Source organism: Muscardinus avellanarius (assembly GCF_963383645.1).
Source record: "Muscardinus avellanarius genome assembly, chromosome: 2".
Taxonomy (NCBI): Eukaryota; Metazoa; Chordata; class Mammalia; order Rodentia; family Gliridae; genus Muscardinus; species Muscardinus avellanarius.
In genome coordinates this window covers 40,258,894-40,272,303 of record NC_137787.1, presented here as the reverse complement: position 1 = coordinate 40,272,303, position 13,410 = coordinate 40,258,894, and the positions used below count along the sequence as shown (strand labels likewise).

The 13,410-nt window shown below is 38.4% G+C and overlaps 1 protein-coding gene across 1 annotated transcript in view; it reads left to right on the top strand.

Moving 5' to 3' along the window:
- PLCL1 (phospholipase C like 1 (inactive)) overlaps nt 1-13,410 on the top strand; it is a gene marked incomplete at both ends in the record, with an annotated part of 356,295 nt that overhangs the window by 283,392 nt on the left and 59,493 nt on the right. Inside the window, one exon of the mRNA XM_080689964.1 lies at nt 405-608. Coding sequence (XP_080546090.1) covers nt 405-608 — 204 coding nt within the window. The remainder of the gene's footprint in view (nt 1-404; nt 609-13,410) is intronic.

Below are 13,410 nucleotides of genomic sequence, written 5' to 3'. Positions count from 1 at the left end.
ACACCGATGATTAGGATATGGAGGCCCCACTACCTTGAGGGGAAAAGCCCAAAGGAAATCCCTCTTAATAGACACTGATGTTATCAAGTTTTCCTGATCATCCAAGACAGCCTCGTTTGTGTAACCAATCCTCCTTTTTGAAAAGTACTGTGTATCCTTGGGTCACAATCTGTTTTGCTGTTGTTGCATATTTGTGGTGGCTGCTAACTATTGAGAAAGAAGTGTCACGTGATGTGAGTTAGCTCTCTGTGTTATTTCTGTGTGTCTAATGTCCTTGGTTGGTTAAAATCTACTTTACATAAAATTGTATACATCTTTAAGGGTCTAATTTTAATGACTATACTTGTGTCAGCCAGGGAGAGCCATGTGGCCAGATGTGTGACCCCATGTTTTCCTGCTCATAGAACGCCATCGTGTCTGTGAAGGAGCTGTGTGGCCTTCCTCCGATTGCCAGTCTGAAGCAGTGCCTGCTAACCCTGTCCTCGAGGCTCATCACCAATGACAACATGCCCTCGGTCTCTCTTGTGATGAAAGACAGCTTTCCTTACCTGGAGCCTCTGGGTTCAATTCCAGATGTACAGAAAAAGATGCTGGCTGCATATGATCTGGTAGGAAAGCGTGATCCCATGTTTCTTGTCTGTGTACAGAAAACCTATAACAGCAGGGGTCCTTTCACGGTGCTCTGAGGGCTGGCACAGGGTGATTGGCTTTCGGACTACCTCCCACTCAGTCCCATGGAGGCCTCTGAGGAAAGGCCTTGGGCTGAGAGCCCCACGGATTACAAACAGAAAACTTCTGTGTTAGCAAAGATTGGATGACTTAAAGAATCCTCAAAAATATATATCCTCATAATGATTCAAGCCTGCAATATACCCTGTTTCAAAATAAAAATAAAATAGGGCTGGGAGTGTAGCTTGGGTGTAGAATGCTTCTGGGTTCAATTCCTAGTACTCAAAACAAATAAACAAATCCTCTCCCTCCTACCAAAAATACAAAGAGAAAAATTGAAACATATTTAACCTAAAACAAGCTTTTAATTAGAAAAATTAAATATAGTAAGCTATTCCTCATTTCCATCAAATTGCCATGTTTTTTCTTTTTAAATGCAGCACCTCTGTTCAAGAATTTAAGGAAATGGAGCCAGGTGTGTTGGTGCACGCTTGGTGCATGCTTGTAATCCCAGCATTCAGGAAGCTGAGACGGAAGGATCACAGTTCTTGGATGGCCTCAGCTACATAGTGAGGCCTTTCACAACTCAGTAAAACCCTGTTTCAAAAATAAAAGGACTAAAAAAATAAGGCGGGGGTGTAGCTCAGAGGTAGAATGTCCCTGGGTTCCATCCCCAGTATGGAAAAAAGAAAAAATTAAGGAAATGGATACTTTTATCCATCTACCTGTAATAGGAAAATGAGTGTGTGTGTGTGTGTGTGTGTGTGTGTGTGTGTGTGTGTGTGGTGTCACTGGGGATTAAATCTAGGAATGTTCTACTTCCAAGCTACAAACTAGCCCTTTTTATTTTTTGAAATCTAAGGTCTAGCTAGGTTGCTGAGTCTCACTACATTGCTGAGGCTATTCTTGAACCTACAATCCTTCTGTCTCAGCCTCCTGAATGCTTAGATTATAGGCGTGTGCCATCATGCCCAGTGATAATTTGTGTGTGCGTGTGTGTGTGTGTGGTACTGGGGATGGAACCCAGGGGCATTCTACCTCCAAGCTACACCCCCAGCCCTATTTTTTATTCTTTATTTTGAAACAGGGTCTCACTGAGTTGCAAAGGGCCTCACTAAGTAGCTGAGGCTGTCAGAGAACTGCGATCCTCCTGTCTCGGCCTCCTGAATGCTGGGATTACAAGCATGCACCACCTTGCCTGGCTGATAAGTATTTTTTAGACACAAATTTGACATCTATTTGAAATCTATATTTAAAATCTATTTCATTTTCTCAGATTTATTCTAGTAGAGATATGAACAAATATTTATTTTAAATAATGTCAGCATAGAGGTATTTGAAAAATAAAATACACTAAGATACCTGAAGCCCTCAAACTCATGTGTTTGAGGAATATTTAATGAGAACAACTTATAAAATGTTTTGTGAAAAAGTTTAGTTACAAAAACCAGGCATAATAATAATTGAAATTGTATTGACATGTATGTATTCCTAGCATGCTGATAAGACATTAATAGTGACTATTTTTATAGGAGCAGGGTGAATTTTATTTTCTTCCTACTTTTCTAGTTTTATTTTCCCTATATTTGCCAAACTCTTTATAATGAATGTGACCAATTTTGTAATAGAATAAAATTTAGAGAAGAAAAGATGAATCTTTTATTATTAAAAACAACTAGAAGAAAGGCACTGGGGAGAAGTATTTCATAACTGTAGAGGTGAAGTCTCCATGGAGAGCCTTCTGCTCCTGAGTGACTGTGGCGGTGCTCCAGGCTGGGGAGTTGTGGGTAAGAGTCACCTATTGCCTGTATCTCACTTTTCATAAAATCAATTTTTTTTTCATCATAAAAGTAAAGATTGAAAGCTGTTCAGTGAATAGGTATAATTGCCAGCTAAGAGGTGAAATTAGGGGACTAGTTGCCATAGAGACAGACAGCAGAAATCACTTATTCTCTTGTAAGCTAAGAAAGAAAGAAAAAATCATTCATTGAAGAGGGAGCCAGGCCCCTGGAGCTGGGCCTGAAATAAGCAGAGAAGGCCCTGGACTGTGGCTGGGTAATTTCTGTCCCACATCCCAAATGTCTGATAGTGTTTTGTCTTTTCAATTATGTCCGCTAAAGCTGAATCTGAATATTGGCCTTTTTCTCCTCTGCATTCTTTTAAAAATGCAACTTATAATTATAGGCAGAGCATGGCTTTCTAAAATTTAAAACAGAAGGTTACAATGGGAAGCAGAAATAACTTATAATGAATTTATGGAAATGATTTCTCATTTTCATAGAAGATTGAGTGTAAATATCCCTATACCAAATGGAATACTTGATATGTTTGTTTTGAATTTCAAAAAATTGAAAACATTATTGACATCTTTATTGGATTTTTTTTGGTGGGTGGGAGGGATAGGGAGAGAGGCATATCAGGATGAGATTGGCCTTGAAACTTTTTTTACTTTTGGGATTTGCATTGCATTGACCATCATCTTTAATGTTCTTGATATATTAGTGTATTTACTTGAAAGGAGTCTCCTAAGATACTCTGCAGATGCAGGGTGATCAGCTAAAAGCATAGATCATTTTCTTGCTTAAAACTCTCTAGTGCCTTCACATTGAGATAAAATTGAAACCCCTGCCTGTGGCTTTACAGGGTCATTTATGATCGAATCTGCTGCTTGGACTCCACCTGCATCTCCCAGCCTTCCTGCCTCTCAGACTCCCCCAGCTCGCTCCACCAGACTCTTCTGCTCCCTCTCCTCCAGCTACACTGACTTTCCTTTTTAAACTTCACCAGGATGTTCTCTTTTCCAGGATATTATAAATCACATAGTATTTGTTCCTGGAATGTTCTCCCCTTACAAAGATTGGTGCTTCTTATCCTTTCATTTCTAGCCAAAATGTCAGAGCTGGAGAGAAGCCTTTCCAATCTCCTCTCCCCTCTGCCATTCTATCACAGAGCCATTCATTTTTCTGCCATCTAAGAACTATTAAATAATAATTTGCTTGATCTTTTTTCTAAAACTTCTAATCGGAATGTATGCCCCATAAGGTGAAGAAACTACCTGTTTACTGCTGTTATCTCTAGCACCTAAGACAGTGGTGACGCATAGCATGCTATCAATGAATTTTAGCTTAATAAAAATTAAATAGGTGTATTTATTATTGGTATGATTAATGCAGTTTTCATCTCATAATTGAGTATGTTTTATGATTAATCACCAAATCCTTTTTGTTTAGCTTCTCTAATATCACTCTTGGTGAACTGTTCTGTCTCATATATTCAGTTAAAAACCCACAGAGCAGGATGGGCATGGTGCCACACATCTGTAATCAAAATACTTGGGAGGCTGAGACAGGAGGATTGTAGATTTCAGGACAATCTCAGCAACTTAGTGAAAATGCCCCTGGATTCAATCCACAAAAAACTAAACAACAACAAAAACAATAATAACAAAAACAAACAACAAAAGAAATCCTTACAGAGTAAGGCAAAACCATGGAGACAGTAAAAAGATCAGTGGTTGTAGAAGGATCCAAGATAGGGTGGGAGGAGGGATGAAGAGGTAGAGACCAGAAGATTTCTGAGTCTGTGAGACTATTTATATGATGCTTTAATGGGGACACAAGACATTGTACAATCATCAAAAGCCATAGAATGTGTAAAACAAGAACAAACCCTAATGTAAACTATGGATATTAGCTAACAATAATGTTGTTACTGTTTTACCAATAGTAGTAAATAAACCACACAACTGCAATGTGCAAACACGAGGGCATCCAAGGAGGGCCTGGCGGTGAAGTGGAGGGCACAAGGGAGCTCTCTGTACTTTCCACTCAATTTTTATCCAACTTCAAGCTTCTCATAAAAATCAGGTCTAAAAAAAAAACCTACTGTTTTTACTATTAGTAAAAGCTTGCCTGAGTGAGTAAGACAGAAAAACAAATTCAAGGCATATTGCCTCGTGGAAGGGAGGGGGTAGAGATTTCCAAACGAACAGCTTGGGCCCAACTTAGATCAAATTCCTTCAGTGTTTAGATTTCTTGAACATGGTAATGAACTACATAGATACCATCCAGGAAGAAAAATTGAACCCCCACAAAACATAAACTGTCTAGAATAAAAAAAAACTTAAAAGCCTTTCTGAACAGATACAAATGTGTGGCTTATTTCAGTACTGATAGAAACAAATCAAGCAGTCCTGTATTTATTGAAATACAACCCGAGTGCATCAAATCATACTACATATCCAGGGGGAATAAAATGAAACATTGACTCTGAGTTAATCTCCACAGATTTTTTTCCCTATTGTCCTGAGATGGCCACTTCATTAGTAAACACTCCCTCATTTAGTATTTGGGAATATTTCCTTCTGAGAGTTTTTAAAATTTGTTATTGAAAACCATTTCAGTGTTAGTGTTGCAACTGTCCTATTAATAATAGAATAAAGTGTTCTATTATTGCAGCTGTGTTGATATCAAGAAATAAAAAATCAAGTCAAGTTTGGTGGCACACACCTGTAATCCCAGTACTTGGGAGGCTGAGATAGAGGGATTGCAGATTTAAAGCCAGCCACAGCAACTTAGCGAGGCCCTCAGTAACTTAGTGAGATACTAATTTCAAAATAAAAGATAAAATAGGGCTGGGAGTATAGCTTAGAGGTAGAACACTCCTCTGTTCCTCTGTCCATCTCCAATACACAAAAGCAAAAAAAAAAAAAAAAAAAAAAAAAACCCAAGCAGAAACCAAGTTTATTTCTAATAGAGGCTTACTTTCATGGCATCACTGGAGAGGACAGGGAGAGGACTCTCCTTCCCCCATCCTAATACATCTTATGTTTTCTGTCTGCTCCCTGGTATTTGAAACTTAAAAATTACCACCAATTCCATAAGGTTAAAAATTTTTATTTCCTTTAAAATGCAAAACCATTTTTGTAAGTCATAGCACATTGCAACTGCACATAGCATATTATTAGTTATCAGTAATTCATTTATACCTTTGAATGAATTTCATAGTTCCTCTTCTACAAATAGGAAAAAGAAAAAGGGAGAGGTTTCCCATGTCCAGGTGAGGTGATGGTGCTGTTGCTCTAAGAATTACAGTTGCTTGAAAGCAGCGGGCTCTGTTAGCACCATTAATACCCTCAATAGTGATGTGCTTGTGTAAATGCCTGTCTGATATTTAGGGCAATGAAGGAGAGTTGACTTTCCTGATATAAAACACATGTCACAGTGGGAGGTGGGAAGTGTACAGCTTCTAAAAAGGCCCTAGAGGGAACTGGGAGCATTATTAGTCCATAACTCAGGCAAGCAGAGCAAGCCCTGGAATTGAAGATGGTTTCAATGCCTCCTTCCCAGGCTAAAGACAGACTGAGGGGAGCTGCCGGCACGAGGCTGTTTGCCATAATGCTATATTGGTGGACCTGAAGTCACCGGGGGTAGTTTTTCAGGACTGTCCCTGGAACTTATTTTGAAATCAGGACATCATTTCTAAGTGACTTGTCTCTTTATTGCACTGATTTTTAGGGACGGTGGAAGGGGCCTCAGGTGTCTAGTAGAGCAAGCATCACTTCCCCACTCTGGATTTCTACTTTCTCTAGGAAAATATCCCACCAAAGAAGGTCATCCATTTACAGAGTCATTGACTTGTAATAGTTAGTGTAATGTAATTATATTTTGCAAATAAAAGTAATATATTTTTCTATTTAGAATTTATCTTAATTTGGGGTTATTAAACATGAAAATTGGTTGTTGAAAGAGTTGCCTCGAGTTAAAGACAGAGGAAGGTGATTTTTAATCTTAGAAGGATTTACAGCAGCCTCCTAGGTTCAAGCCACTGTGTCGGATGCTGAGGACGGCGCTCAGAGCCTATGCCCCTGGAGCTCACAGGCAGGAGATGCCACCTGGTGAGGTCCCAGCTGGCCCAAGGTGTCTGCGACTGCCCCGCTGCATAAGTTTCTCATCACTTATTAGAAACCTGTAGCCGTGGGTGGTCACATTGGAAAATACTTTCAGTAGGACACTATGAAAATTAGTTTGTTGGAATAGTTTGACTTTTTTTCATCCTACATCATTGTTTTTAATGCATATAGATTTAGTATTATTTTCAAAACTTCTATTTCCCATCCCTAACCTGTTACCTTAGTCCCATTTCTGCATTTGATTATGAGACATCTCCTGTATATCTCAAGGAGAAACAAATTTAATTGGCCACAAACTGAGCTCATCTTCTTTATTTCCTAGGTATTCATTTGTTCTTTTTTCATCACTGCAAAAGATCACATAAATGGCCCCAGATTTCTCAAATGCTCTATTAAGCCCAGTAAAGGCTTTTAATTTACTATTTGATGTTAGTGAGATTTACTGGTTCTATTTCCACAGTATTTCTTGTAAGAACTTATTTCCTTAAGTTGACAGCCAAGATTTTTACCCAGACTCTGTCCTCCTGCCTGGGCTTTTCAATAGTCTGAAAACTGTTCCATTTAGCCTATACCTTTCTAATTCAACATTTTGGAACAATTACTCCTAAATTCTATCTTAAATCCCCCACAGATTTATTGAGAAATAATTAACGAATAAAAATTATACATACCTAAGGTATACAGAGAGATGTTTTGATATATTTGATTACCCCATCCTTAACCCACCAGCAATGCCCACTTTGCCAACCCCACTTCCCATTTCCTCCTGCTTTAACTCCCTCCTTCAGTTGGGCTGATTTGTTTCTTATCTCCTTTTCATTCCCCATCCTTTGTATTTTAGGTCAGCACTACCTAGGATACCTTCCTAGCCTCTATCTCCATCACTTTAACTCTAGTCTTTTGTCTTACCCTTTCTTAAAACTGACCTTATTAAGTAGCACATTCATTTACTGACTTTATGCAATGTATGTTTAATATATACCACATGTGATGAATTTGAATAGATTTTATTCAATTCAGAGATGAAAGAACAAAGAACTATCAGCACAGATAGCCATGATGTAAATCATGACAGCTGTGATTCAGGTAGTCAAATGGGATAGGAACCCATTTTACTACTTGTAAAATACTTCCTCTTTTGACATATTTTGTTTGTGTCTTCAGGGTTTTAATTAGTCAATTGAACCAACATTTTTGGATACTTCCTACATGCAAGACATTGCACAGGATGCTGGGGCAAATAAATGCTAGGAAATAAAATTTCTGTCCTTGCGGAATAGGTGCCCCTGCAGAGAAGGGCAAGCACTGTCTGCAGAGTGTAGCTGAAAAGTCCTGAGCGAGTGTCTACCTCGGGTGCCATGACAGATTTCGCAGTGACTGGTAGCACACCTTCCCCCACCCCCACTCTCACATGATACTTAGAAGAATTTTATTTGCAAATAATTTTGAAAGAAAAATATCTGACCTTTATATATTCTTTTCTTTAAATAGATGGATTTTTACTTTTCTAAAGTTTTCACCTAATTTTTATTGTAGGATCAAGAAGGATTTTTCTAACATATTTAATCTTTCTATGTGTTTTAAATTAACATGAAAACTTTTGGGTAGCTAGTATTCCAAACATATCATTTAGAGGTAGAATAGTTGCAGAAAATCACAGCTATAAAATTAAACCCAAAGCATCCACCAAAGATGAATTCTGTGCCTAGTTGTTTAACATTAACCTAAAAGTTAAAAATTGACTATGGTAAGGACAAAAGATGTTCTGAAGATAAAAAGAAATAAAAACAAATTAGAGAATGTGACATCAAGGGTTAATCTTTTACTAAGTGGGGGCATATGATTTGGAGAGCAGTAGATTGTGCTAGCATGAGAAGATATTTGGCAAAAAAAAAGAAAAAAAAATGGGTTCATTGCCATCTAATCACACTTGCAATAGAATCCATATCTGGCAGGTATTACAGTGAAGCCAAGCACAATCAGTTGGGTTAATAAGTTCTCTTATGTCAGTGTTATTACCAATATATGTATTCAGCCTCAGGATGGGTTAAAGTTATAGTATGTCTATAGTTCCCCAATGTGGTTTTGGTTATTTAAATAAGCAAACTTTGGATCAAAATTAGGCAAATCAAAGATACTTTCTCATCTCTCTCTCATTATGAAGTTTGGTGGAACTTTTTTTTAGTTTGTATTTCAGAACATATGTTCCTTATATAGTAATGGAACCCAGAAAAAGAACCTCCTACTGGCATGTGGCCAACCAGAACTGGTTATTTAAAAACAAGATGTTCACTCTGCATTTAAACTTGCTTTATTGGCAAGTACTGACACATCTTCTGTATGAGGGAGGAATTGTTGACATCTTGGCTGGTGACAAAATTTCTGCTAGCTACCAGGGTCTCAGGGACACTGGATATTGGTGATGCATCAATAAACAAATATTTCAGACTGGCTGCTTTGTGGAATACTGTACATGCATCCTTAAAGTTGACTTTGTATTCCTGTATCTTTAAGTTCTTGTGATACTTTTAGTTAAAGGCAGTAAGGTAATTAAATTAGCCTGAAAATTCTGGAGGAGGTTCAGTTGCCTGGCAATTTATTTTTTTTTAATGAATGAGCTAAATTATAAGGATAGCTGGATAAAAACAAACATTTCTGATGATTTTTCAAGATATGGCTGACAAGTGTTTGGGAAACAGACCAACTGGAGAAAAGAAAAAGTTAAATGATCCTTTTATGCAGAAAGCAGCTCATTGCGGTACATCCTGTCGCTGTCATTAATGTGGAGACAAATGTCCTTTGGCCTGCTCTGTGTGAGTTTTTTTTGTCCTGTGATACTATAAATCAGGCTTGGAAATGTGACTCAGGGCCAGTGCTTGGACAGAGAACACTTGGTTGCGAATACCAAAGACAGTGGACTTCCAGTGAGCTTGAAAATATTCTGACTTTGCATTTGTTTTTGTTTCATAGAGAACTGGAGCACTAACCCTCTTAACAGGGTTGACTGTTTAAAATAAGAGAGAGATGATCAATCTATTAGTGATGATTTTATCTGTTTCATTTAAAATATTTAAGGAATCTAACAATTAAAGGAAGTTGTCTTTATGCTAGTTAGCAAATCTATATGTAACATCAATCTGGTTTACAAATATGCTAAATTTAATAAAATCCAAGTCTTATGTCAAAAAATCTAAACAGATGAGCCACTACCCACACCCCAGTGTTTTGATGACAAGGAAAGTAAGGGAGAAATAGGTCATTTCAGGTCTTAAGGGGACAGGGTGAAGATGGGTCTGGAATAAATTAGCTTAGCATTGAGTCACATATTCTCAAGCAGTAGTATTTTCCAAAGCTCCTAACGCCTTTGTGGAAAAGCAGTAGACACAAGTTAAATACATTTCTTTCTGGGTTTCATGGGAAAAATATTTATGATGGTTTATGTGCATTCTGAATTTGACTTAGAGGGAGATGTGGTCATGCCGAAAATTCATTGTCATGATACTCTGCTTGATGGATGCTCCTTTATTGAGCTTTCGTTTATTGTTTATCACTAATTCATGTTTGCAATAGGCTCGTCACTTTATTATGATACTGGTATCACAGAGCAACTCAGAAGCTTGGGTCTGATCCTCAAGAATGGCTGGATTCTAGTCTAAATGATTCCACTAGCTCTGTGGCTTTTGGCAGGTTAATTTCTTGTGTAATTTTTTCTTCAATCCTCAGCATCCCCCTTCCTCCAAAACAGGATGTCCATGTTAGACTGTCTTTAACATGACCTCTAAATGGAAAGTTTTGTAGGGGATCTAGGACTTTAGAAATAATTAAGGAGAAAATTGAATCTGTGGAAGGTTTTTGATTCCTCATAGGATGAAAATGCATTTTTGTTCTTCAGTCCCATTAAATAGTATATTTACACTGACTGTACAGTAATCCCAGGCAATTAATTTCTTTGCTGGAAGAGTGGAAGAACTTTCTTTTCACACAATTTGGACAATTTTATCCATCTCCTAGTAAAAACATTACCGTCTCCTTCAATAAGGCTTTCTTTTCAAATCAATAATTCTGATTTAACTGACAACTTTACACACTTCGGCTTAGGGCACACCTCAAACATAATGTAATATGAGCCATTATCTGGCTAAAACCTCTGTTCTTTTAGATGCAAAGCCGGGGGAAAGAAATGATATATGTTAGGAGACAACCAAGTGACAGAACCAGAGAGAAGCCTTTGTGTTATTGCAACAGGCAAAAGCAACTGGCTGAGACACTGGCCATGTAAATCAGGCCACTGCCCGCGGCGTCCTGAGCATACTGACTGCAAGTTGCGGGTGGCTGACTGCATCTCACCTTTTCTCCTTGGCTTCTTCACTTTATATTTCATTCCCCTCAGTATTAGAGACACAGGAAGGAGATGAAACTCAACTGTTCTTTTCCTCCAGCAACCTAGACAAATTAGTTGGAAAGTAAGTTTGAAATTGTTGATTTAAATGTGGTTTGTTCTGGGCTTGGCAGTGCGTGCCTGCAATCTCAGTACCTGGGGAGCTGAGACAGCAGGATTGTAGGTTTGCGGCTAGCTTCAGCAATTTAGTGAGTCTGTGTTTCAAAATAAGAAATAAAATAGGGCAGGGGCATGTAGCTTAGAGATGGGTTCACACATGGGTTCAATCCCCAATATCAGCAAAAAAAAAAGTGGTTTGGAATTATTAAATTTCAGACATCCATTTTTTGTTCTATATAATGACTAATGATTGGAAGTTAAGTGTAGAAAACAATTTGAATAAAATTAGCCTTCTAAATATATGGAAGCTGTTATCATGGGGAAGATCAATGGCTCTTATGAGTAAAGTTCATATAAGCAGTGATTTTAAGTTCTCACGGTACTGCTGATGAGATATTTTGGGGTATATTTTTGTTCTTTTATACTTTTATTACTTCATGGCCGCAGGTTATCCCCTGAGGAATCTCAAAAAGAAGTTTCTTTCTTTAAAAGTTAAATCACACTTGACCATTTCTTTTATGAAGTGCTCTATTAGACAATGGGAAAACCAGAAATTTCTTACATTGTATAATTAACAAAAAAAAATTAAGGGAGGGTATTGAAGGTTGAATCTAGAGACATTCTACCTCTGAGCTACACCCCAACTCTATTTTGTTTTTTATTTTGAAACAGAGTCTTGCTAAGTTGCTGAGGCTGGTCTTATACCTGAGATCCTCCTGTTTCAGCCTCCCAAATACAGGGATTACAGCTGTGTACCACCATCCCCAGCTTAACAAATATTTTCTTAGGGGCTTTTGAGTAGAACTTGAACTATAGGGTTTGTTGTATATTTTGGTCCTGAATATGTTTTTAACCTCAATAAATAATAAGGCTTTGATGTTTATTTTATTTTCTAATACTTGAACATTGTATTTTCTATAGGGCTAATCCTATTAGAGGCTTTATGCTAATCTTTCAGTACTTAATTTAAAAGGGAATTAAGAGCTTATAAATGTTACAGAAAAATGGGGGAGCCTAACTTCCCTAGGCTGGAGAAACCTAGAGACAAAAAGAGATCAGAGTTCAAAGAAATAATTTCAGGTTGGAGAAGTGACCAGTAATAAACAAAATCTTTTGTTGAGCATATGTGGGTAGTAGATATGTGGGTAGGGAAAAAATAAGTATCATGAAGGTAAACTAGAGAAAAAATGATTATATAAATGGATAGGCGACTCTGGGGAGACGAAGGTAATTAAGATTGGGTCTCTGTGTACTAGAATTACAATTTACTGCGGAAATAAAAATGAGGTAAGCAATAAATTATCATTTAGGACAAAAATAAGAAATTCTGTGAACGGACTAAAAGAATAGAATGTTCTGACAACTTGGAGGTACAAAGAGGGAAAGGGAAGTTGGTAAAACCAAGGGAGGAAAGGACACTGACGTGAGCTTTCAGGCCAGGTAGGATTTTCACCGGACACTGCTAGGGGAGTCTTTCCTGAGAGAAGGAAATGTGTGGAAGGAGCAAAAGGTAGGGCACATTTTAGGAATCCCAGTTCCTCCAGGAAACTGGGACCTAGGGAACCGAGCACCATAGAGCACCATAGCGGGGCTGTTGAGCTGAGTGGCCCAAGAGCATGGGGAGACTCACTCTAAACAAGAGAATTTTCATTTCGTTCAATAAGCAAAGAAGAAGATGACAAGCCAGGAATGAACTGGCATGGTGCTTTGGGAAGCTGGTTTTCTGAAAATGGTGTCTAGGAAGGAGTGAGGAGGGAAGGGCCAGCGCCTACCCATAGCTGAGCAGGAACTCAAACCCACCTCTGTGTGCTGCAAGGGGAGATTTATGAGAATTTGAAGATAAGAGGTACTTTATTTTTTTAGGTGGGGGTGGGGTGAGTAAGCAAAAGAAGGATGAAAAGTAGAAAACATTTTTGAAGATGACTTTCAGCTGCCTTTGGAAGGATAATTAGAATTTGAAAGGAATAGATGGACCTGGGAGTGGGACTCCTGCTGGAGTTGGGACTGGGCAAGACTGAGGGACTGATAGAACATGGGCTTACCTGCAGGAGAGATGCCAGCCCAGAGGATGTGGAGGTGCGAGCCTGAAGGCTGGGGACCCTGGCAGTGTTACAGGCGTCCTGTAGCCCAGGCAGCTCCAGGGTTTTTGATAAAGCACTGTATCAGACTCTCTGCAAATAGCACACTCAAAAAGGATGACTAAAACATGGTGATAACATGCCTGTTATCTCAGTACTTGGGAGGCTGACAGTAGGATTGCAGCTTCAAGGCCAGCAACTTAACAAGGCCCTCGGTGAGTTAGTGAGACCCTGTTTCAAAAACAAAACAAAAA